The following is a 25999-nucleotide window of genomic DNA, read 5'->3' on the forward strand; positions in this document are numbered from 1 at the left end:
GCCGCCTTGCAAGGATAGCAAACTATGTTAGTTTAAAGATTTAAGGCAGGAACTTTGCTTACTTTCTGAAGGCAAGGAGAAGATCTATTTTGCATTAATGTTTGGGACAGCTAAGAACTGAGCTCTGAATCAACTCAGCTTTTGCATAGAGGCATCCTAGATTTTAAGCAGCATTTTAACTTACCTCAAACCTTCAAGTTTAGATCAATGATCATCATGGGTTTGCCCTTGACCCCAAATGGCACAATTTGCAATAAGCTGACTTTCGCATCCTGCTAGGGTTGCGCTGGCTGTTCTTTTGCATCCTACAAAAATGTAAACTAATCCTGGAAGGAGCTTTTCTGGAGAACAGGCCAGACCTGGGAAAGCAAGTCTGTTTTCTTAGCAAGCCCAGAGGATGGCGCAGGAAACTTGTCTGTGTGTGATACTGATGCTGTGGAAAGAAAATGGGGTTTGCAGTGGAGATAACCTCTCTGTGGCCCAATTCCCACCCCATCTCTGCATTATGCTGGAATTGGAAAAATAACACTGCATTTTTTTTTCTTATAAACATGTTTGGGTGAAGTCACAAGCAGAGAGAGATGACAACCCACACACACACACACCCGTAAGAAATCTGTGACTATGGTTGTTGAAGAAAATAGGATTTTAGGGTGCTGGCTGCTTCCTCCACCCTGTGCCCTTTTTATGACCGTCTATATTGGGCATTACCCTCTTTTCAAGGCAAATTTCTAGCTAAGAATCTCCCATCCCCCCTCCCTTTAAAGGTAGTCATAAACAATGCAAACAGACAGCGAAACCGATTGCCAAGTTTAAAGCAAAGAGATGATGCTAGCAGAATCGTGAAGCTTTGCATTTTTTCCTGCCTTCGAGGGCCTGCGCCAGCAGCTGGAAGCTTTCCAGAGGGGGGGGAAAGAATTTTGGGGGGGCGTGGGCGGGGCCAGGAGAGAGCACCAAGCCGATAATGTGATCTCTCCTTGCTCGCTCTCTGTGGCTGCCGCTCTGCTACAGCTGTTGCCGGAGGGGTGGCTGACTGTAGCCACCTCCCTTGCACTGCTGCTAGCTAAACCCCGGCTCGTCTCGTCTCGTCTCTCTCGCTGCTGTAAGAGAGACGTTCCTGGGGCTGGCTGGTGGCGGCTGCACCTCCTGCATGCTGCCTAGATTCCCATGGGCAGGTTTGCTCTCCACCTCTCTCCACTAAGCGAAGATGTGGTTGTGTTGCATGGCCGAGTGACGTCTATGGCACACGGTAAGCATCAGCAGTTCAATCACATGCTGGGCCAGTCGGTAGTGCAGGCGGGATAGGAAGGTGGAAGGTAGAAGCGAGCTCTGTTTACAGGCCATATGGTACTTTCGCTCCGGCTGGATGTGAGAAGTCGCTGCTTGCGGAAGCATCCCTTGAACGCTGCGAGATTGGGCTGGGTGGGGAACTCCCCAACACCTGTGCGGGTCCTTCTGGCTTTTCATTGTGTTTCTTTTTCCCCCCCCCCTCCGCCCCCAATTCCTGTTTGAGCAGAGTTTCCAGACTCCGAGGGAACAGGGACCGCAAGCAGGATGCTCTTCCCCGCTTCTGTCCAGGAGTCTCCGCGTGGTTTGCCCGACGCCAGCGACCTGTGCCTTGGATTGCAGTCTCTCAGCCTGCCAGGGTGGGATAGGCCATGGAGCACCCAGGATACAGATGCTGCAGCCCAGCCAAGCACGCAGTCTGGTAAGGGAATCTGCTGACGCACAGCAACAGTTGCTGGATTGCCTTTTGCAGCTCTGTCATCAGTAGCCGGTCTTGGTGAATGAACAGATCCCGGGCAATTTTTCTTCCTTCCTTCTTTCCTCCCTTCCTTCTTTCCTCCCTTCCTTCTTTCCTCCCTTCCTTCCTCCCTTCCTTCCTTCCTTCCTTCCTTCCTTCCTAACAAACCCACCCATAAGGACTCATAACTTTCTAAGTTTGCAGCAGTACAGAGAATATATGGGTTAATATTTGGAAGCGAGTTTTTTTTCCAGCCACATTTTTGGGGATGGTCCTGCAGGCACATGGGTTGGTATATGCAGACTGTTGTAATAGAGACGATGGAAAGGTTGGCATTTATTTATCCGGTCCTTAACTCCCAAGTGATTCCAGGCAGATTTAGACTGGTTAGTAGTTGTGTGTGTTCAGACTGTGGGGATATTTATAGTTGCTCACTGGATGCTCTGGAGCTAAACATTAAAGAGATGAGTGACAATGCTGCTTAGATCTGGGGTCAGGACTCTTCTTTTTGTGTGCTGTTTATTTTATTTTTTTAATGTACTTGTACTTCTATTCTTAGAGAAGATTGTGCTCAGTTTTTCCTTAAACCCAAGCTGTCCCTAAAATATGGAACGCTTATCTTACCTGTTCCATATGGCGTTGGCTTCCCACATTTGACCTTCTTGGTCAAAATGTAGCACTCTACAAAGGACAGTGACTAGACACCTATTGTGGTGAAGGCGTGTGTTGTGCCTCAATCCCGGATATTCCAGGATCCATGATGAACGTTGGGAACCTATAGTATTGTGGCAGGACCTCTCCACATATACCATTGGTTGGATTTTTAGAGGACTGGCTAGGCCGTTAACAAGCCCTTATGGCATCCACCTATGAATTCAAATAGGTTTTGAATGGCTTTGGAGGAGCTAAGTAAAAAGTCTCGCTTGTCTGCCCCTTAGACTGCTGAAGCTTCTTGGTGCCCATCCATTGTAACTGGACTAAGACCAGCTATTTTATGCTGCCATGCCATAAGTCTTGCTGCGGCTCTACAAGGCTATCTACGATTACAGATATGGAGAGTAGAGAAGAACCACACCTAATTGCACTTCTTTGTTGCCATTGCTGGCATTAGCCGTCTGGAATTGGCAAATTGAACTGCAGCCTTTCGTCAGCTTGGCCTCAGGTTGTGGCTGGTGGGGGTCTAAATGGCAGGGGCTGTCTGTAGAAGGCTTTTATAATAGGCTGCACTTAGCCATTCTTGGCATCTCCTGGTTGTTTCAGAAGTCTTGGACCTGCTAATTGTAATCTTTAACTCCTTGTCTTGCTGTAGGGTACAGTTGTCACACAGGCTAGGGCTGGGTCTTTCTGCAGACATCTTGAGGTGGGGCAAAACTGGAACTTGCCAACCGTGGGAATGTATAAAACAATAAAGGTCTTGCTTTTTAAGAGGGCCTGCGGGGAAAAAGTTAGTGGTGTTTGGTCAGTTAAGATCAAAATAGGGTCTTCTTCCTGTCCTTAACATCGTGTCCCATGTGGGTCAAAGAGTTCTTACAGTAGGAAATGAGGGGGAAAAAACCTCCTAAATAACATGTAGACAGCACTGAGGGTTTCTAAGAAGAGGAAAAATTCCCAACCCTGTCTGTTCAAAATAATTTTCTCAGATTTCCTGTAAGCCATCCTTTTGGCCCAATTATAAAAGCGCATAGCTTCGGTGCTGGGTGAGCAGCACTCCAATTTATCAAATTGTCATTTTGTCTTTGAAGAGAACTGCTCTGACATCAAATGGACAAATTCCACAGTTCCAGCTGATGGAAAATTAAATTTTATTTACCGGTCTAAAGGCGTTCATTGTCTGAGACTGTATTCCAGAGACATGATTGCATTGCAGAAATAGTTGAATGCTCTCTTTCTATTCCTTTGGCATTTGAATTCTATTATTCTAGCACCGTGGCGTGATCTATATAGTGACCCTGATACTAAATATACTTCCGTGTGAAGAATTATTGGGCACAGTGAATTAACCCTTTGCCGTCCCATGTTCAGCTCAACCTAACACTTAACATCCTTCTCGGTTTAAGAGAAACTGGCTAGAGAATTGGGTTAGGAGTAGCACCAGATTTCTATGTCAAACTCGGAAGCTGAGTTTATATTTGTTCATCCAACTTCATGCTGCATTGTAAGACTGCAGCTTTCATAGAAACCTCACCCTGATAAGGAAAAAAGTAGGGGTGAGATATCAAAAGTACCTGAACAGGATCTGGGAAACGAGAGAATTCCAATTCCGAATCCAAGTATTACACTTGGGAATTAGTAGTGGGCTGTATGGAGTGTGCAAGGTTCCAAATCCTGCGTAGATACCTGTTTATTTTTTTTCTCCAGCCCCACCCCCTATATATGCATAAGAGCACAAATGTGCCTACCGTTCCTGTTCTATTGTTTCCTTTCATTATATCCAATTAATATAGTTATTACATACTTATATATATATATATATATGCTTATATATTATTATATAGTTAATTTCATGCTTATGTTTATATATACTGTTGTGACAAAATAAATAAATAAATAAATAAAATATAATGACTTTGCAACGGAGGGGATGCAGATGCAATATTGGGGGGGGGGGGGAGGAAACGACCATCCGTGGGGAAGAGAGGCTAAATGCTCCTGTGCATTATTGGGCAGAGGGAGAATTCCCTTTGAGAAGGTAGCTCCTCTGGCCAAAAGCTTTAGGATGCCTGGTCTGGAGTTAGATTTCAGCAGGAAGCTCCCTTGCTGGGTTTTGATGCAGCAGCTGGCAGAACTGCAGCATTGCCTGGGTTTGTCGAGATCCCAGCTCGTGGGGTAGGGATGAATGCCCCTGCCAAGGAAGGAAGCAGCATCTTTGGTCTCTGGGCAGTTCAGAAGCTTCTACAATGACTCAGCTGTACCAAGCCTGAGGGAGTTGGCTGGCGAGTGCAAAAAGTTTGCAACCGGGCTAAAAATACGATTGCTGATTTGCACTCTCGGAGTGCTCGGGCTTTGCCTTCGGATGTGCTTGGAATCCAGGTAGGCTGTTGTGACTCTTCTAAATCCGAATGCCTTTCTTGGGTGGGGCCAGCAGGGATTTAAAGGATGGAGCTTGGTGTTTGTGTGTGTGTGTGTGTTAAATCAGGGCGTGCAGCCATGCTGTTTCTCTTGAAGCCCAGTATTGTTGGAGGGTGCTGGCAGATACCCTGGCAAGGAGTTGTATTCCCCTGCAGAAAAGGTGCCCAAAGTAGACAGCCTGGTACCCATCTTCCAGGGGAGGCTGGTAACCTTAGGAGCAATTAGCATATGTCTCCAAGCCTCTTTGCCATTGGCTTCAGAAGGTCAAAGGCGGAGACAGATAAAGCAAATTAAAAGCACCCCCCCCCCGGTCTAATAATGGAGGCACCTGGCTATTTACCGGGAGACGATGAGTTCTAGTTCTGCTTTAGGCATGAAAGCCAGCTGGGTGACATTCGACCAGCCGAACCCACCTCATAGGGTGGTTGTGGAGAAAATAGGGAAGGAGCGTAGCCCTCTTTGAGTTACTTGTAAAAATAATAATAAAGGCGGGATATAAATAAATATCGCCTCCTGGTTTTACTGCATTGCAAATGATTGCAGGTTTGGCCGTCTGTATTTTTGTTTGGCCATCCACTTCCCACTTCAATGATTTCTTAAGGATGCTGCAAACAATTTGTTCCCGATTTTGAGTTTCCAGTCTGTCTCCTCTGCCCCGTGGCAATCTCATCTCCAGCCAGAAATGTTTAGACAAGAGATATAATTTCAGATTATCAACAAACAGTATCGTAGATGTGGGAAAACAGATGCTCCTATTTTGGGGTATACACTGTTATATTTCTATATAAGTAATCCTTGACTCCTGATTCCTTTTTGACCAGAATTTGGGTCTCTTTAAGTGATGCTGTTGTTAAACAAGTCATCATGTCACCGGGTCCAGTTTTATTTTTACTGTGGTTGTTAAGCAAATCACACAGTCACTAAGTGACTCCTGATTCTGCCATTGACTTTACTTGTTGAAAGCTGGCTGGCATGGCCGCAAATGGTGATCGGGTAACTCCAGGACACTGCAGCCATCATAAATACGGGCTGGTTGCCAAGTGCTCGAATTTTGATCACATGACCCTGGGGATACTGCAATGGTCGTAAGGGTGAGGACCTCGCGTGAAAAAAGTCACATTTTTCAGTGCCATTTTCAAAATGGTTGCTAGATTGTAAGTCAAGAACTACCTGTAGTCAGTATGCATAAAGAGAGAGAGAGAGAGAGACCCACTGTCTTCTCTTCCTACTATTTTATGCTTAAATGAAGTATTAGATGCAGAATTTATTTCTGTAAATAAAATAAGGAGTCCTTTATTTGTAATATAGTTTGAGCAGGTTGGGAATCCAATCAAGGCTCTTAAGTATGCATCAGCAGCAGTCAAAATTGTGAATCATGCAACTATGGGTTTATTCACACACTGTTTTCCCAAACTGTCGTTTAGTAGTGGGTTGCATCCTTTTTGAACCCTGGGATAGGATGGGATAGATATAGGACAGGCTATTTTTAAAAAAACAACACAACAACAACAACCTTCTAACTCCTCATTGAGAAACTGATACACAGCAATTCTCATCTCTTGTCAAGATGATTATTTTTAATCTGCTACTTGGTTGTGACATTTTGATGTCAGAAAACCACATCGCTCCCAAAGTGACCAGTGGTGAAGACGAGAACATTTTGAGTGCTCCTCCGCTTAAAATTATCATTGGCTTTCTAATAAAAGCCACTTTTTGATTTATTTATTTTTGCAATCCGTTGTTTAAGAGTACAAAGGGTGAGGTCCTGGGGAGATTAATTGTTATCAGCAGGGGTGTCCCTCCAAGTTTGCTAATGGGTAGTAGGGACTTAGAGAAACCAATGCAGTCCATGAATTCTGAACTTCTGCGGTTGGTTACGCTACAGGGGAGTTACATTTTCCATTCCCCCCCCCTCTTTTTTACTGCCCAATTTACTCCAAGGAGGAGATTTCAGAAGAAAAGCTGAGTCACAAGTGTTAATAGATGGGCAGTTGGCCTTGGGGAGTGGCAGATAGACAAAAGCAACAGAAATAAATCAGAAGATAAAAAAGACCTGCTTAATTTTATTCCTGGGAGAGGCTGTTCCAGAGTGAGCATGCTGAAGTGATGCTGTGAGACATCATCTTCTAATAACGTCTTTGGAAAATGTCGGTTAAGAGGGTTCCTTTGTGTTTCCTCGCAGGTTTATTCTGAAGGATGTTTTCTTAAAGATGGATTTAAAGGGTCTTCTTAAAGCTGTGGCTGTTAAGAGCAGAACTCCTGGTTCGTCTTGGCTTGCTTTGTGTGGCTGGTCTTCGGTGATATTGAATTGTTCGCTTTCTGCGCTGTGAAATAATTTTGGTTGAATTTAATTGTGAGCTGTGCTTGGGAGGAAAAGACAAGTTTCTTAGGTCGCCTTTAGAGTGGAGATGGAAGGAATGAAAGGAAGTTAATTTCAAGGTTGTCCGAAGTTTGCTATCTTGACATGGGGATATATACGCCAGCTTGCTAGAACTATCTATTTCAGTCCAGTAGAAAATTCGTTCTTTTTTAACCTGTCGTGGGTTGGCTTAGCTCTTCTGTGGCTTCTCATTTGTGCTATAGATGCTTGATAGGGACTTCCTCACTGGAAGTTTTTAAGAAAAGATTAGCCAGCCATCTATCTGAAACGGTATAGGGCCTCCTGCTTGAGCAGAGGGGTTGGACTAGAAGATCTCCAAGGTCCCTTCCCAGCTTTATTCTGATGGAGATTGCTGTTTTTTTTCGGGAACCTTTGATTTCAGAGTGACTGTAGAGAGTTGCGAATGCAATAAGAAGAATACGGAAAGACTGTTTCCCTAGGATAGTGATGGCAAACCTTTTCGGCACCCGGTGCCGAAACTGGAATGTGCGTGTGTGTATGTGTGCCGGAAACACAAAGACCAGCTAGCTGGCATGCACTTGCCTGTTTTTTGGTCTTTTTCAGGTCGTTTTTTTGGTGTGCTGAAAACAGCCCAGAAAATGGCCTGTTTTTTTCAGCCATTTTTCAGCTGTTTTTCGGGCCGGTTTTCCGGCGCCCTGGCACCCACAAAGGCCAGCTGGCCGGCGCACCTGAAACTAAAAGAGCAGCTGGTGATGGCGCATATGCCCACAGAGAGGGCCCTGCATGCCACCTCTGGCACACGTGCCATAGGTGTGCCATCACAGCCTTAGGATCAAACTTCTCGGTTTGTACACCTAAAAGAACGGCATTAAGCGATCCCCTGCTCAAACAAATCATATATATATATATGTGTGTGTATCTATATATCTATATATGTAGGTCTTTGGTTATTCGGGTTTTCTCCCGCGTAAAATTGGAAGTGTCTTGGCGACGTTTCAACGAAGTCTCATTCGTCATCTTCAGGCTTCAGCTTCGTACCATTGCTCCCAGAAGCACGAAGCTGAAGCCTGAAGATGACGCATGAGACTTCGCCAAGACACTTCCAATTTTACACGGGAGAAAAACCCGAATAACCAAAGACCTACATATATAGAGATATAGATATAGATATAGATATATATGCTTGTGTTGGGCACTGGCATTCTAGCAATCCTTCCCTAAAGTCTACACAACACAACTCCTGATGCAGACTGTAGTTGGTGCTGCAGAATTCAAAGAATTGTGGATATAGAATTCTGGGAAAACAAATTTGTACTCTAGATACCTTTTTTGCAGTAGGATCTTAAACACACACACACAGACACATCCACACGCACGCACACCCACCATGGTTACAGGAGGGAAAATAGCCTCATTTATATTGGAAAAGATCAGAGTAATTTTAATCTGGAGTGAGGTAGGGGCTTTGCAAGGAAGGGCAGTTAGACTGCTATTTAATTCACCCCTTGCAAGGGTTTAGTTGCACATTTTAAATCTTCTGATTGCATTAGATTGCTTTTTTATTACCTTGTGGTTTTAAGGCTGTCGTTCTTTTTTACAGACTTATCTTTTTTATTATTTTGCTATTGCCAAGTGTCTTAGGAATGTAATGGAAGGGCATTGTAAAATGTTACTGTGCAACCCACATAATGGTGAGTTTCTGTTCCTAAAACCTAATTTGTCTTTTTACCTTTTCCCCCCCCTCCCCCTCGATATTTTGGTTTCATTTTGCTGTTTTTCATTTTTGTAACCGGCAAGTACAGTTTTACAATTAATTCACATAAAAAATATTAATCTATGTTTGTTAGATAACAACCCACCGATTCTGGCAGGATTGGCCGGGGGGGGGGGGGTGAGAGAGAATGGAAGGATTTTTTTATTTTATTTTATTTTATTTTTTTGCAGTCATCTGGTCCCTGAGACCTCTTGAGGCCACTTGGCGGTTTATCTGTGCCCTTGTGGCCCCCTGAATAGTGCAAATGGGTGGTGGAAACTTCTTGGAGCTGCTGAAAGGACTGTATTGTAGACAGGAAATTAGGTGCTGCCTTATCCCTCCCCCTTCGTTGATCCATCTTTCATACCAGGCGTCCTTTCATACCTGCATCTTTTCAATGATATAACGCCATGAGGGCGAACCTATGGCACGCATGCCCGAAGTGCAACATGGAGCCATATCACTTGGCATGCGCGGCGTCGCTCGTTCCTCTTCCGGGTTTCTGGCGCGCATGTGCAGGCGACGATCAGCTGGCTTTTGTGCGTGAGGCAGTTCCAGAAACCGGAAGAGCTGATCTTTGGTTTTCCGGCATGAGCATGGGCGCCAGCTAGCTGATTGACGTGTGCATGCACCGGAAACCAGAAATACCTTATTCAGCGCATGCATGTCCCCTGGGCAGCTCCTCTTCCTGACAAGCGCGCACTCAATGCCGAAAAGGTTCGCCATCACTGATATAAGGTCTCCTTATATAGAATAGAATAGAATAGAATTTTTTATTGGCCAAGTGTGATTGGACACACAAGGAATTTGTCTTGGTGCAAATGCTCTCAGTGTACATAAAAGAAAAGATACCTTCATCAAGGTACAACATTTACAACACAAATGATGGTCAATATATCAATATAAATCATAAGGATTGCCAGCAACAAAGTTACAGTCATAGAGTCATAAGTGGAAAGAGGTTGGTGATGGGAACTATGAGAAGATTGATAGTAGTGCAGATTTAGTAAATAGTTTGACAGTGTTTATTTTTATTATTTATTTACATTTATTTACATTTATATCCCGCCCTTCTCTGAAGACTCAGGGCGGCTTACATTGTGTAAGGCAATAGTCTCATTCTATTTGTATTTTTATATACAAAATTAACTTATTGCCCCCCCCCAACAATCTGGGTCCTCATTTTACCTACCTTATAAAGGATGGAAGGCTGAGTCAACCTTGGGCCTGGTGGGACTTGAACTTGCAATAATTGCAAGCAGCTGTGTTTAATAACAGGCTTCTTACAGCCTGAGCCACACCGCGGCCCTTAATAATTCCCTCACCGTGTTGAGGGAATTATTTGTTTAGCAGAGTGATGGCCTTTGGGAAAAAACTGTCCTTGTGTCTTGTTGTTCTGTTGTGCAGTGCTCTATACCGTCGTTTTGAGGGTAGGAGTATATAATTATATATAAGGACTATATAAGCACCAAGGACTCCTCATATAAGGATTCCTGCCATGAGCAGGGGGTTGGACTAAAACAGGGGTCTCCAAGCTTGGCAACTTTAAGACTTGTGGACTTCAACTCCCAGCTTTTGCTGGCTGAAGAATTCTGGGAGTTGAAGTCCACAAGTCTTTCAAGTCGCCAAGCTTGGAGACCCCTGGACGAGAAGTCCTCCAAGGTGCCTCCCTGGTCAATGCTTCTACCTCCCCCTGAATGTAGTTTCTGCAGTTTCTGGCTGACAAAAGGGTGTCGGTTCCTACCTTTAGATCTTGAAGCACAGCATGTTTCATTAACATCTAAAAATAAACAAACTGCTAATATAGCAGTTGCACAGTAACTTGTCTCGGAAGAATTATTTATCCGAGCCCCTCTCGGCTCACGGTGTTCCAGCAATCTCTGCAAATCTCTTGGGTTTCCTGATGTTTACAGTGAGACTCGGTTGGCTTTCTGTGACCTCGAATACCTGAAAGGGAATATTTATTTTTTTCCCCCCCGAAAGTTATTCCCTGGGGTCAGTTCCGTTTTGTTTGCCACCGTGATCTTAGGAGGCTTCCGAAGTTGGCAGTCATGAAATAGAGGCAGTCTTTGAGTCACGACCACAATCAAGCCCCAGATTTTTGTTGCTAGGCGAAATATTTGTTCAGTGAATTTTGCTTCATTTTACGACCTCCTGTGCCACGGTTGTTAAGTTGAATTGCTGCCGTTGTTAAGCTGGTTAAGACGGTTGTTGAGTGAATCCAGCTTTCCCCCATTGACTCTGCTTGTCAGGAAATCGCAAAAGAGGATCACGTGACCTGGGGACATTGCAACCGTCATAAACATGAGTCATCCAATGGTCTGGATTTTGATCACGTGACCATAGGGATGCTGCAGCGGTCGCAGTTGTGTGATAAGTGGTCATAAATCACTTTTTTTTCAGCGCTGTTGAACGCCCACAAAACGAACTATTGCAAGCCGAAGACTATTTGTACTGGAAGTTAATTCTCATAGCATCAGCTAAGAAGGCTCACTTGTTGACGTCCTTAAATCCATGATTTGATTCCAGAATACATAAGAAACATTGCCTTGTTTATTGCACGTTGTACAAACAGCTCCTGCTTGGATCTTCTCTCATCTCTTGTCAGCCAAGTTCTTAAGCGGGATGTTCGTTGAAGACGGTCACAAATATGAGAAACGCCCGTCTGACATCGTTAAGGGCTATAGAAACCGTCTTTTGAAAGGTCCAATTTAAACCTTCTGACCCTGTAGATCAGTGTGGCATCTCCTCTCTTCTTTAGCCCAACGTGGTGCAAGGATTTTTGTGTATTATTTTTGCCCTGGAGTTTGTGTGTGCGTGTGTCAATGCAACATGCCTGTGTCAACCTCTTTGTTAGAGAAACATGGATGGGGAATGCCAGCCTCTTTGGCTGTGTGTGTGTGGTTTTTTTTCTTCTTCAAATAAAGGTGCACAAGCTTCTGGCTGTGATACACAGCCTTTAGTGTACGTCTGGTGATTGGTCCATGTGATTGTAGAAAAGACAGTGGTGTGTAGGAGGGAATGTGTTTTTTTCCCCCCAAGAGTGGGAGGGCCGGCTGTAAAACAGATTTTATCCATCAGCTTCCAAAGATTTTCTAAGCTGAGAAGTCGAATAAATTCAGGATGGTGGCTTGCGGGTTTACAGCGTTACAGGTGACACTGCTGAAACCAGTGGTTTGCAGTAACCAGGTTGAGACTAACAAATGAGGAAATGTAAGATACCAATGGCAGGCCAGACAGATCAGTTGGATGGAAATGCGTCAGATATCCCGGAGTTATCAAGACAAATACAGGTATTCCTAATCTAGACAGCCTGACTAGGTGGCTCAAGCGGCTAAGACACTGTCAGTCAGAAAGGTCGGCAGTTCAGTGGTTCAAATCCCTTGTACAGGTCTCCTGTGGGAGCAGGGGGTTGGACTAGATGACCTTCAAGGTCCCTTCCAACTCTGTTAGTCACTTATCTGAAATAGTATAGGTTCTCTTGCTTCAGCAGGGGGCTGGACTAAAAGACCCCCAAGGTCCCTTCTAGCTCCTATTCTACTCTACTCTACTCTACTCTACTCTACTCTACTCTACTCTACTCATGACCACAGTTGACCCAAAAAATGACCATTGCTAAGTAAGGCAGTTGTAAGATCGGTTCTGTCCCATTTTACATTTTTTGCCACAGTTGTTCAGTGGATCACTGCAGTTGCTAAGCGAACCATCAGTCACTAAGCGAACCTGGCTTCCCCATTGACTCAGCCCTGGGAAGTGGCAAATAGCGATTTATTACGTGATCGCGGAACAGCGCAACCGTCATAAATACATGCCGGTTGCCAAGTGCCTGGATTTTGATCACGTGACCCTGGAGATCCCGCAACGGTCGCAAGAATGAGAAACGGCCATAAATCGATTTTTTTTTGTCAGTGTCGTAACTTTGAACGGCCATTAAACAAAGACTTGTAAAAGTCAGGGACTCCTTGTATAGCCTTGTTTGCATTTTTTAGCATTTTGAGAACCGGCGTCGAGGGCTGATAAAATTCAACCAGCCAAAATGGAGGCAAATTTAAGGCAATGCTTAATGAAGTCAGATGGGTTTGTTTTTTTTTAACCTCTCCAAGAATGGGGAAGAGTGAGTTTGTTTAGAGCAGGGGTCTCCAACCTTGGCAAGTTTAAGCCTGGAGGACTTCAACTCCCAGAATCCCCCAGCCAGCAAAGCTGGCTGGGGGATTCTGGGAGTTAAAGTCCTCCAGGCTTAAACTTGCCAAGGTTGGAGACCCCTGGTTTAGAGGCAAATCACCTGGCACTGCTGACTGGGGAATTCTGGGAGTTGAAGTCCAGATGTCTGAAAGCTGCCAAGGTTTGAAAAACACAGGTGTAAATTAAATATTGGAAGTCCCAAAGGGGCTTTTTTCTTTTTTTCTCCTTCAAAAGGCAACTGGACTTTCTTGGTTTTTCTTTGAAGATGTTTCGCTTCTCATCCCGGAAGCTTCTTCAGCTCTGACCGGATGGTTGGGAATGGAAGAATTTCCTCAAGGTGATGCAGACAAACCTCTAAGTGGCCTTGATGACCCTCTAAAAGGATGCAAATGACCAGCTGTCTGCAAGGAGTATCAATCTTTCCATTGCTCACCATCCAGTCAGAGCTGAAGAAGCTTCTTGGATGAGAAGCGAAATGTCTTCAAAGAAAAACCAAGAAAGTCTAATTGCTTGTTGGGGGAAAAAAGCACTTTTGGGACAAACCCTGACTTGGATGACTAAGAATGGACCTAGATAAATATCAGGAGCAGTTCTGCTTCCTAGTACATCTTAATGCAAACCCATAATGGATTTCTTCCTTTCAATTCTTCTTTTTTTTCCCCCGCACCCAAAAGATAGCTGAGTTTGAAGGAAGCTGACGTTCTGTGCCACTCTAGGAACTCTTACGTGCCGCTCTAGGAACTCTTCATTCACCACCTTTTCTGTCCTGCTTTGCAGTTCTCAACATGCTCAGCAATCCTTTCGGGAAGCCGTCGTTGGGCTTCCTGCCACTGGATCCCATCGGCTCAGAGCTGAGCGAGAACCTTCCAACTCCGACCTTGAGGGCCTCCCGCTTGGACAGCAGCCGTTCCCTTCTCTATTCACGGTCCAGCAGCCCCTCCGATTCTGACACCAGTGGATTCAGCTCTGGGTCTGACCACCTTTCAGATCTGATCGTAAGGAAGCCATGGATATTTTTTTTTTCTTGCGCGTGGTTTCAGGGACGGAGGTGGAAGGAAGGTAGAACTTCTCGAGTTGTGCTTAAACTTGCTTTAATTACCGTATTTTTCGGAGTATAAGACACACTCCTTCCCCCCCCCACCTTAAAAGAGGGTGAAAATTTGGGTGCGTCTTATACTCTGAATGTCGCCCCACCCAGCTTCTCAAACAGCATGATCTATAAATATGAGCAGGTTGCTGGCTGGGGAATTCTGGGAGTTGAAGTCCGCCACTTTTCAAGGGGGCCAAGTTTGGACATCCCTGCACTAGATGGATCTTCTTTAAGAGAGGAAACTCATAATGTGTCTCCCCATTGTGGTGGGTTGGATAGATGTAAGCAGGAAGGGTGGTCCTTTAAATCAGAGGTCTCCAACCTTGGCAACTTTGCGACTTGTGGACTTCAACTTCCAGAATCCCTCAGTCAGCAAAGCTGGCTGAGGAATTCTGGGAGTTGAAGTCCACAAGTCTCAAAGTTGCCAAGGTTGGAGACTCCTGCTTTAAATAACCTGACCCCCTCCCCCCAAGCCAAAAGGTGAGCCACACGCCACATTTTGAACTCATTGAAGATTGAATTTAGTGGGAGTTTAATTCTCGCATTGGTGTGAGGCTGGGTGTGTTGCTGCCTTTCCAGTTTCTTCCCAAATGTGAATTATTATTTTTTTTCCACGGTGCCTCTGATGACCGTCTTTTGCAGTCAAGTCTCCGTATCTCACCACCTCTGCCATTCCTGCCTATCGGAGGCATCACCAGAGATTCCTTGAATGGAGCGGGGTCTCGCCTGGATCAAGAGCAGGCTGCCTTGGCTGCTGTCGCCTCCTCCACTCCAGCCGCCTTGTCCAAGCAGTGGCCTGGGGCCTCTTCTTGGCCATCCTGGAACATCACTGACTCCCCAGAAGATCCCTTCAGCATAGAAAGAGAAGCCAGGCTCCACAAGCAAGCTGCAGGTGAGCCAAACCTGGACTGTGCGAGGGATGACCAGAGAGGCCAGGTAAGAATTCCCACCACTCTCCCCACCTCATAGATGAAACTCTTCTGTGGCTTTTGTCTTCAGCTGTGAACGAGGCAACCTGCACTTGGAGTGGGCAGCTCCCACCTCGAAACTACAAAAACCCCGTTTACTCCTGCAAGGTGTTTTTAGGAGGTGTTCCCTGGGACATCACCGAAGGTGAGTTCCTTGACAGCTCTTGTGCTCCTTTCGTGTGTTTTTTTTAAAAGACCCTATTTGGGTGTCCTGTTAAAGATGTGCCACGATAGTTCTTAACTTGTGGTGTGCAGGGGTGAAATCTACTTAGCTTCCTTATTGGTTCAGAAGTTCAGGCGCTTCCAAACTTAAAACCAGGAAGTAACGACACCTGGATGGGTGGGCGGAGCCTTACGCCGCCATTGCTACCGGTTCTCCGAACCACCCACCGCCATTGCTACCGAATCATCCGAGCCGGGAGCATTTCACCCCTGGTTGGTATGGCTTTCCAAGATGAGTCAAGGTGTGTCCAAAGGTTTCTCAGTGGCCAAGAAGTCTCATTGGGGTTAGCATGCTCAACATTGAGGTCTCATGCTGCAGTATTGCAAACTTGGCCATTTTTAAAAACTAGAATCGCTTTTGTGGTTTTACATTTAATTTTGCAACTTCATGAGGGTCACCGAACCCTCAGGAGTTAAGGCCTAAAAGCTTCAGAAACCCAGGAAGTCTCTTAGGTCCAACAAAAGCCATAGAGCAGGGATGGCGAACCTTTTCAGCACCAAGTGCCGAAAAGGGGGCGTGCGCGCGCCTGGGCCACAACCTGGAAGAGGAGCTGCCCAGGGCGCATACGTGCACCTGAAAATGAACTTCTGGTTGAAGCTAGTGAACTTCCAGTTCCAGCCAGGTACTCTTCCGGGCTTCTGGCGCACATGCGCACGCGACAGTCGTCTGGCGTGTATGATCATGCAGGAAAACGGAAGACCAGCTCTTCTAGTTTACGACACTGCCACAAGCAAAAAGACCAGCTGATCCTTGCACGCACATGTGCGCCAGAAACTCAGAAGAGGAACGAGCAACGCCGCATGTGCCAGGGGACATGGCTGCACGCGCCATTTCGGGCATGCGTGCCATAGAGGTAGTCCCCATTTAGTGGTTTCAGTTGGAACCAGCAACTCCATTGTTGAGCAGCACGGTCATAAAGTGAAAGCTCTCATGAACGTGCCCTGCTTATGACGGCGGTTCCAGAAGTGATGGTGAAGGAAATGGATCAAGGACGCTGCGATCACAACTTGTGATTTCCTGCTGGCTCCCCCAGTGACTTTGATCACTTGATTGTGGGAGACTGCGGCCATCATAAATGCATGCCAGTTTGCCAAGCACCTGGATTGTGATCAAGTGGCCATGGGGGGACACCGCAGTGGTCGCAGTTTCAAGGATCGGTCACATCAGTGCCATCGTAACTTGGAATGATTGCTAAGCGAGCGGTCATTTTTTTTTTTATATATCCCGCCCTTCTCCGAAGACTCAGGGCGGCTTACAGTGTATAAGGCAATAGTCTCATTCTATTTGTATATTTACAAAGTCAACTTATTGCCCCCCCCAACAATCTGGGTCCTCATTTTACCTACCTTATAAAGGATGGAAGGCTGAGTCAACCTTGGACCTGGTGGGATTAGAACCTGCAGTAATTGCAGGCAGCTGTGTTTTAATAACAGGCTTGTTACAGCCTGAGCCACACCGTGGCCCAACTAATCTTGCATTAGGTATTTGCCATCACTGGGGCAAGGGGTATAGAAACGTCCTCCCCCTATCCTTCCTCGCGGGGTCAGAGTGGGGAAACTGGGTTTTGTTGGTGTTCCTCCTATCTTAACGAAGTCCGTCTCTTCCACGCAGCGGGTCTGATCAGCACCTTCCGTGTGTTTGGCTCGCTGAGAGTGGAGTGGCCTGGTAAGGATAGCAAGCATCCCCGCTGCCCTCCCAAAGGTAATATGCCTAAAGGTAATACAGACATGGTAGGAATTCTTTTTATCCATGCTTCGTATAGACCACTGAGGGCTCCTGGGCATGAATGCATGCTGGTGACGGACAAGGAGAGCACCGTAGGTGGGCGGCCTCCTCCTGGTGCACAGGTGCTTCCTTTCACCACCTTCTCCACTTTGCCTAGGGAAAACGGCACACCTGAAGCTATTCAGGGCTGAGGACAGCAGGACTTTGGGGGGGGGGCAGGGGGAGAGGGAGCCCGGGTGCCCTCAACAGTTGTCCCCTTCACGGGCATCAGGACCACATTATCCTAAAATCCTAGGTGAGAAGGCACCTTGGAGCAGAGGTGGTATTCAGCCAGTTCGCGCGAACCGTTGGCGGAAATTTTTGAAACCCACCACTGCCTTGAAGATCTGGTCCAAGCTCACAAGGAATATAGGACACTGAGCTTGGAAAAGGAAGGAGAGGGCCATTAAGGAGGGTACCGTTTGTAGGGGGGGGGGAAATCAGGCAGCCCAAAGAAAGAAGAAGTGTGAGGAAGAAACTCAAAAGTGCCCAATGCCTTGATTTTGTTCAGTATAGCAATAGCACCTAGATTTATATTCTGCTTCACAGTGCTTTACAGCCCTCTCTAAGCAGTTTGCAGAGCCAACATATTGCCTCCAATAATCTGGGTCCTCATTTTACCCACCTTGGAAAGATGGAAGGCTGGGTCAATCTTGAGCCAGTCGGGATCGAACTCCTGACAGTGAGCAGATTTGGCCTGCAAATACTGCATTCTAACCACTGCGCCACCACAATTCATGGTATAAAGTGGGATGGAGAGAAATAATCTTGGGCAGGCTTTCAGGATTCCATTTTTCCTAGACTGCCAATCAAGGATATTCCTGGAATCCTGTTTCTTGACCTACCTGCTTTTGAAGGGTTCGCATCCACCTTGGAAAGCCTGCCCAGGTTTCCCTCTGTCCCTGCCTGAGCCCTGAACCAAAATCAAGGTGTGGTTATCAATTGCTTTCCCACGCTTCTCTCCATCACAGGATCTTTTCGGCAACTCCCTTCTTACCTGTTTATACCTTCCTTCTACATTGCTTTACAAACCCTTCCTGTCCAGAGCAGGAACCCTGAAACCATTCCAGACAAAGCAGCTACCCAGTCTTGAGACTTGAAAACCTCCAGTGATGCAACAGGGACAATTCCATTAGTAAATGCTTCTCTTAGTCAAGACGTTTGGGCAGTGATGAAATCCAAATTTTTTACTACTGGTTCTGTGGCTTGGCGGGCGTGGTGTGGTGTGGCTTGGTGGGTGTGGCAGGGGAAAGATACTGCAAAATCTCCATTCCCACCCCACTCTGGGGCCAACCAGAGGTGTTACTTGCCGGTTCTCCGAACTGCTCAAAATTTCCGCTACCGGTTCTCCAGAACCTGTTGGATTCCACCCCTGTTTAAAGCTCCCCTATTGGTTCCTGTCCTCTACTCAAGAGCTAGAGAGAATAAATTGCCCCTGTTTTCCTTGACAGCATTTTACAGCAAAGTATTTCTCAACCTTGGCAGGACTAGAATTTCATGGTCCTCCCGGCTTCTACCCTGGTGCCTTAATCACTGGACTAATCTAATTAGAATATCCTTGTTAGTATTGTGCTTCCTCCGATGATCAGTTGTGGGGAAGTGTTACTGAATATTCCCAAAAGAGTTGAACCGGTTGGGTCTCTCTCTCTCTCTCCGATATACAACAAAGCACTTCTTAATATTAAATATCCTTAACGATGAATGTGGGAAGAAGAGAACAGATGTGTCCTGCAGTCTTATATTCTTCCCCTTCTCTCTCTCTCTCTTAACCGTAGGTTATGCCTACCTAGTTTTTGAATCTGAGAAGTCTGTTCGTGCCTTGCTCCAAAATTGCTCCCGTGATATGCTGAGCCCCAGCGGCCTGAGCGAATATTACTTCAAGATGTCCAGCCGTAGAATGAGGTGCAAGGAGGTGAGTGGAACCGTCTGGCCTCAAACTCGAGGCGCAGATGAAATGAGCAGGTTAAGATGAGTGGTTGCACGCAAACATGTCCACAACACGCACATGGCTCGTTCTCACTTAGTGGCTGCCTCATTGAACAACAATTCATAAGTTACAACAGCGATGAAGAAGTTACTTTAATCTTCGTGCTGGTAGTCCTTGACTTAACAACCCTTCATTTAGTGACTGCTCAAAGTTACGATGACACTGAAAACAGAGATTTATGATTTTTTTCCCCCCCCTGCCCTTAATGACCTTTGTAGCATCCCCATGGTCATTCAGAGGCTTGGCAACTGGAATCTACTTATGACATTACAGTGTCCCAGGGTTATAGGATTCCCTTTTGCCACTTTCTGACAAGCAAAGTCAACAGGGAAGGCAGATTCACTTTAACAACCGTGTTGCTAACTTAACAACCGTTGCGATTCGCTTAACAACTGCAGGAAGAAAAGTTGTAAAATGGGGCAAGACCCACTCAACAACAGAAATGTTGTGGACGTAAGTTGAGGACTACCTTTATTTACGATGTTCGTGGGTCTGCATGCAAGTGAAATTGTGAAATCCTGAACTTCGCTTAGTTGCATGCTTTAAACGTGGAACCTTGCAAATATCTTTGGTGCTTAAAACCATAGGCAGGTACAAATGCCTGCATTTGCCAAGCAGCGTCTGGAGACAAAGAGGCGTCGTTTGTGCCCAAAGGACTGGTCATATAAGTCAAGCCTTAGATGGCATTTGGGGAGGTCAAGTCAAGCGGACTTAGTTTTTTGCAGCTCAAATGAGCCCGGCAATAACAGGGGAGATGCTGGCTGGGGAATTCTGGGGATTGAAGTCGCAGAGCTACCTGGCGCTTGGTTTAAAGCAGCGGTTCTCAACCTGGGGGTCGGGACCCTGTTGGGGGTCGAATGACGATTTGCCAGGGGTCGCCTAAGACCATCGGAAATATGGGAAGTATACTTGCGAGTCAAAGAATCGCGCTCCAATGGTTGACTCCACAAGCCAGCTGCAGGCTCTTCAAATTGCTAGCCGAATTCGGCTTCAGGCGCGATGAATTAAAAAAGAGAGAAATCTTTGCTCTCAAGCCAGCTGCAATAACTCCCAATCGCTAGCCTAATCTGGCTTCAGGCGCAATAAACTTAATAGGGGAGGAGTCTCCGCTTTAATGCCTCCGTTTTCAAGGCAATCGCAAGCAGTTCAGATCGCTAGCCAATACGGCTTCAGGCGCGATAAATTCAAAATGAAAATAATTTTACAGTTGGGATCGCCACATCGTGGGGAATTGTATTAAAGGGGTCGCCACATCGTGGGGAATTGTGTTAAAGGGGTCGCAGCACTATAAAGGTTGAAAACCACTGGTTTAAAGGATGGTGTGGGAATTTGTGCGGATGGCTTGAACAGCGCTAACCATTGTGCTCTCAGGTGCAGGTGATCCCATGGGTCTTGGCCGATAGCAACTTTGTGCGCAGCCCAACTCAGAGGCTGGACCCTGGGAAAACGGTCTTCGTGGGAGCCCTTCACGGGATGCTGAATGCAGAAGCCCTGGCAGGAATCCTCAATGACCTGTTTGGTGGAGTTGTGTATGCAGGTATTGACACAGACAAGCACAAGTATCCCATTGGTAAGTAAAGCCGGTCCTTGGCGGTCGGTGCCTTCGGTGGGGATGGCATCTGGGGCTTTGTGGAACCAGTGGCACTCCCCATATAGGAAGTCGAGGGAAATATAAGAGACTTAACTACCTTGGTTTCACTGTTGGACTGTCGTGAGCATGGGTGGGAGAGAAGGGCTGGCTAGTGGTCATTGTAATTGAATTGGAGCTGGATGAGTTTGTTAAGAGCCATGGTGACGCAGTGGTTAGAATGCAATATTACAGGTTAATTCTGCTGATTGCCAGCAGCTCGATCCTGACCGGCTCAAAGTTGACTCAGTCTTCCATCCTTCCAAGGTTAGTCAAATGAGGACCCAGATTGTTGGGGGCAGTTATGTTGACACTGTAAATCGAGTGCCATAAAGAACTATGAAGCAGTATATGGAAGCACTATTGCTATTTTCTAGTTGATCTTTGCCAATTCTTGACAACGGAGCAGAATTAAAAACGGGTTTTCCTCCCCCAGTTGCACTGGACATATTGAATGTTATTAAAAAATGGACAAAATCTGTTTTCAGTTCGGGTTGACTTGGCAATACTTTTACCTATGCATCTGTTGTCTTCCTGAATTAATCCTTGGTGCTTAAGAAAACCAAAATCTATTTCAACAGGACCAAAAAAAAAAAAAAAGCCAGCTGTGAAGTGTGAAATTTTATTAATATTCAAGTTCCAATCTAAATCTTAATCTGAGAGGTGCAATAAGGACATTTTGTACAGAAATAAGCTACGGTTCAATTCCTGAAACAAACTTTTTTTTTTCATTCGTCATCTGTCTATCTGAGTCTAAACAGATACTGCTCAGAATCCACTCTTTCTTCTCTCACTCCAATAGGGCAGACCCCTTATGTCCCGGGCAGGCTGGCTCATAAAGCTTTGTTATTGATCTGCCACTCAGTCTTATTGTACTAATAAACTGACTTGTTTCCAGGATCTGGACGTGTCACTTTTAACAACCAGCGTAGCTATTTGAAAGCAGTCAGTGCTGCATTTGTGGAGATCAAAACAACGAAGTTTACAAAAAAGGTAACTCGCTTCATAGTGTGGAGACACTGAAACTTGTAGTATGGCAAGTCCATCTGTAAAGTCAGAGTAGAGATCCTGGTTGGAGTAAATTAATACCATTAATATTCACCATTATTGATGTAGTTTCTATAGCCACTCACCTCAAGCAAGAGACTCTGAGTGTTGAAACAAAACCATTAAAAACAGTTACAAGCTAGAACAAAATTAATGCAAGACACAGGGAGACAGTGTATACTAAAACTGTCAGGCTTTGCATTCCCCAAGTACCAAGACTAACAGAGAGTCAGCAAAAAGAATACAAGAGTGCAGAGAAGAGCAACAAAGATGATTAGGGGGACTGGAGGCTAAACCACATGAAGAACAGTTGCAGGAACTGGGTATGTCTAGTTTAATGAAAAGAAGGACAAGGGGAGACATGATAGCAATCTTCCAATATCTCAGGGGCTGCCACAAAGAAGAGAGAGTCAAGCTATTCTCCAAAGCACCTGAGGGTAGAACAAGAAGCAATGGGTGGAAACTCATCAAGGAGAGAAGCAACTTAGAACTAAGGAGAAATTTCCTAACAGTTAGAACAATTAATCAGTGGAACAACTTTCCTCCAGAAGTTGTGAATGCTCCAACACTGGAAGTTTTTAAGAAGAGATTGGACAACCAGATGTCTGAAGTAGTGTAGGGTTTCCTGCCTAAGCAGGGGGTTGGACTAGAAGACCTCCAAGGTCCCTTCCAGCTCTGTTATTCTATTCTATTCTAAAATTATACATAATCTACTGTGAATATTTCATAATATGGGTGATGGGACCGTTTGCGGTTTGCAGATCATTTCCCAAAGCAGCACCTCTTTATTCTGTTGAATTAAACCAACGGGCTGTGTCCCCCTTTTCTTACATGCTTACATTCAGAAGGGATGAATTTCCTTTTCTCTCTCTCTACAGGTTCAGATTGATCCGTATCTGGAAGATGCCATGTGTCAGATTTGCAGAGCTCAGCCGGGTCCTTTCTTCTGTAGAGATCAGGTAATACGTTCCTTTTTCCATCCTTGGCCTGAAAATCCGGTAAGAAGGGATGTCCCTTTTTATTACCCTTGTTCTACTATGGTATAATAGTAAGCGTTTCGTATTAAAAAGAGTCTGACGTGTATCTGCTTTCAGCATAAAAAAGCAGGACTTTAGTTATAAAGTGGCTTCAGACCGACCTTCTCATGATCTTCTTGGTCCCACCTAGATGTGCTTCAAATACTTCTGCCGCTCTTGCTGGCACTGGAAACATTCCATGGAGATCCTGCACCACCACCGTCCATTGATGCGTAACCAGAAGAGCCGTGACGCCAGCTAGAGCAGTTGTCGGCGAGCTGCTCCTGTTTGCCGGGCAAAGCTCTTCCGTTGACTTAGGGAAGAGAAAGCCCACCGATCCTAGTTGGTGCCACACCCAGGCTGGGGGAGATGCCCGTCGGAAGGACTAACGGGGGAACCTTGCCTTCACCTTTGCACTTGGCTGGTCTTTTCTTTGTTTCTGCACTAATGCACAGTGAAGTTTTGTTTTTGTGTGTTTTTTTTTGGTCGGGGGGTTTGTTTGGGAGTTTTTGAGAGGGGAGGGCCCCTCGAAACAATTCTGCAGTTCCCAGACTTTGGTTCCTTGCTTGCTGAGGAGAAGCATCAAGGGACCATAGGTTGAAGAAGGTATTGAACGCAGATGCCTTCAAATTTCTTATTTATCAAAGGGCCGTTTTTTTACATTTCTTGCAATACTGATGGTAGAATGCATAATAATGCAGTTCTCATTGGCTCCACTTTGTTTGCAGTTGCCATACAGTGCCTTTCCATTCGTTTAATCTTCCCTCCCCTCCCCTCCCCTCCCCTCCCCTCCCCTTTCCCATCTGAACGGAATAAACTGGATGTTCAGCTGGTGTTTTTTACTGTAACAACAAGAAGACTTTGTTCTTCACTTGAAACCAAAATCATATTTCATATTTTACGCGCCAGGATTTTTACCGGTTCCTTTTTACACTCTTGAAATGGTTTTTAAGCCGTTTGAGATGAGATTTTTTTCTTTCCTGGCAGCTTTTAACATCCTTGCAACTTATTTCTGGGAGCTGTTAGTTTAAAAAAAAAAGAAGAAAAAAAAAACCAACAACAACGATAATAATAATAATTCCCAGTTGTGAATAGCAGTATTTGCAACCCAAGAAGGACAGGATATTTTGGATTTTGAAACTGGACCGGATAAATGGATCTTTGATCTGCTGTATATAGTTCGTTGCACTTTTAAGTTGCACTACAGGGGGCTTGACAAAAGGTTTTTAATCACAAAAGTCCACAAGACTTCAATTTTCTTTTTTTATATCTTGAGCGGAGGTAAGGGCTGCGCTGGGTCGGGCCAGCAAAGATTTTACGAGGAACCCTTTTCTGTTTTAGAGGGACAGCCCCCTCGGGCACAGTGGGAGCAGCCCCACCGATTTTGCGCTGGGAGTTGAAGTTTTGATTTTGTTTTATTTTTGGGTTTTTTCCTCCCTCCCCCACCCCCCTGTCTCTTGGAAAAGCTGTGTGCCAAAGAACGAATGTTCTAAGTTCTCCCTTTTTCCTGCTGAGCTCATGTTGCATATTCCAGCTGCTCTTTGTGGGGTTGTTGTGAAGCAGTATGTGAAGTCTACCTCATTGTAGCATATGCGGGCAAGACTGCATTCTCCTACAGTTGTGTGGAGTAAGCTGTGATGTAGTTCTTGGCACATAATAAAACACGTTGCAGCAGAACCTCTGGCTGGTGGTGTTTTTTCAGGGCTGCGGGTTGAAAGAGACTGGGCAATTGCCGTCTGTGCACAGATGATCCTCGACTTTACGACCACAGTCGAGCCCAAAATCTCTGTTGCTGAGACACAAAGGTTCTTTTTTCAGAAGGCCACTGGACTTAACTTTTTTCTTTTGAAGGCGTTTCGCTTCTCGTCCAAGAAGCTTCTTCCGCTCTGACTGGATGGTGGGGAATGGAAGGATTTATATTCCTTGAAGACAGCTGGTCATTTGCATCCATTTAGGGCAGCGGTCACCAACTGGCGGTCCGTGAACCACTGGTGGTCCGTGAGAAAATGTTGGTGGTCCGCAAAAAAATTATTTGCACTTTTGATATTGCACTAAATCAGGGGTCCTCAAATTACCGACCCTGGGACAGATACGTGCAATGAACGTTTGTGTTGCTGCAGGAGTCTCCCCCTTTGGGGTCTTTTTGGGTGGGTTGGAGGGGGGCAGAAATTCCGACTTGGGGTCTGCTTCGGCTTTGGGCGAAGGCTGGAGGGAAGCACCACTAGTGAGTGGCGAAGAGCCAAAGGGCCTTGTTCCAGTGGGACTGCATTATGGCCTGGAACTGGCTGACCATCTCATCTCGCTGAGCCTCCAGGCGCCTGTACCTAGTCTTGCACGCCCGCAGGTCTCCCCTCTGCTTGGAAAGCCTATGCTCCTAGTCCTCAGTGAGTTGCTTCTATTGAGCCGCCTCCTCAGTCAGATCCAATTTGAACTGAGCTGTTTTGCCAACTCTTTCTCGTGGTGGCTGCTTAGCTCCAACAACTGCTTCCTGTTGGGGCCCTAAGGAGCCTGGGGCAGCCAGGTGAGGAGTGGCGGGGGGGGGCAAGTAGAGGTTGGAGAGGCGCCCCTCGATATGAGTGACATCGAGTTGGCCACGCCCGCTCGGTCACATGACCAACTAGCCATGCCCACCCAGCCAGTCATTAGGCAGGTCCTATTAGTGGTCTGCAGGATTTAAAATTATGAATTTAGCGGTCCCTGAGGTCCGAAAGGTTGGTGACCCCTGTTTTAGAGGGTCGTTGAAGCACTTGGAGATACACCTGTATCCTCAGGGTTACCAGCAAATGATCAGCTGTCTCAAGCAGGTGTCTCCAATCTTGGCAACTTTAAGCCTGGCAGACTTCAACTCCCAGAATTCCACAGCCAGCAAAGCTGAAGTTGAAGTCTGCCAGGCTTAAAGTTGCCAAGGTTGGAGACGCCTGTTCTAGAGTATATAGACAGTATAGAGAGGGAAACAAGCAACTGCATTGCTGAAAGCACCAGTCTGCCAAAGTTTCCAAACTTGGGTTTGTTGAAATACCATAAAATATAGGAGTTTACCCATCACCCTTGCATTGCTGATACAAACAAAACACAAAAGTCAACGTCTATACAACAGTCGTATCCTCCAATTATTTTTTCCTGTCTTCTGGCACAATTGGGAACGAGTCTTGTTTTTTGTGGGGTTATTTCCTTTAAAAGCAAATGGG

General features: G+C 45.8%; 1 protein-coding gene across 1 annotated transcript; it reads left to right on the top strand.

Moving 5' to 3' along the window:
* The first annotated feature begins 1113 nt into the window (after window positions 1–1113).
* On the top strand, window positions 1114–24402 carry CPEB1 (cytoplasmic polyadenylation element binding protein 1). Its single transcript, XM_058156358.1, has 11 exons — window positions 1114–1249; window positions 1517–1708; window positions 13867–14084; window positions 14822–15071; window positions 15179–15292; window positions 16982–17071; window positions 18910–19046; window positions 20493–20691; window positions 21647–21741; window positions 22674–22754; window positions 22963–24402. The coding sequence occupies exons 1-11, from the start codon at window positions 1168–1170 to the stop codon at window positions 23071–23073; spliced, it is 1569 nt and encodes a 522-aa protein (XP_058012341.1). The 5' UTR covers window positions 1114–1167; the 3' UTR covers window positions 23074–24402.
* The last annotated feature ends 1597 nt before the right edge of the window (window positions 24403–25999 follow it).

Source organism: Ahaetulla prasina, chromosome 13, assembly GCF_028640845.1.
Source record: "Ahaetulla prasina isolate Xishuangbanna chromosome 13, ASM2864084v1, whole genome shotgun sequence".
In the NCBI taxonomy this organism is placed as follows: domain Eukaryota; kingdom Metazoa; phylum Chordata; class Lepidosauria; order Squamata; family Colubridae; genus Ahaetulla; species Ahaetulla prasina.

What these genes read in the sequence shown, in the direction of transcription:
- CPEB1 (XM_058156358.1), top strand. Translation starts at nt 1,168, where the DNA reads ATGGGCAGGTTTGCTCTCCACCTCTCTCCACTAAGCGAAGATGTGGTT. An exon ending in AGTGACGTCTATGGCACACG is followed by an intron (nt 1,250 to 1,516) that starts GTAAGCATCAGC and finishes CTGTTTGAGCAG; the next exon opens with AGTTTCCAGACTCCGAGGGA. An exon ending in CAAGCACAAGTATCCCATTG is followed by an intron (nt 20,692 to 21,646) that starts GTAAGTAAAGCC and finishes ACTTGTTTCCAG; the next exon opens with GATCTGGACGTGTCACTTTT.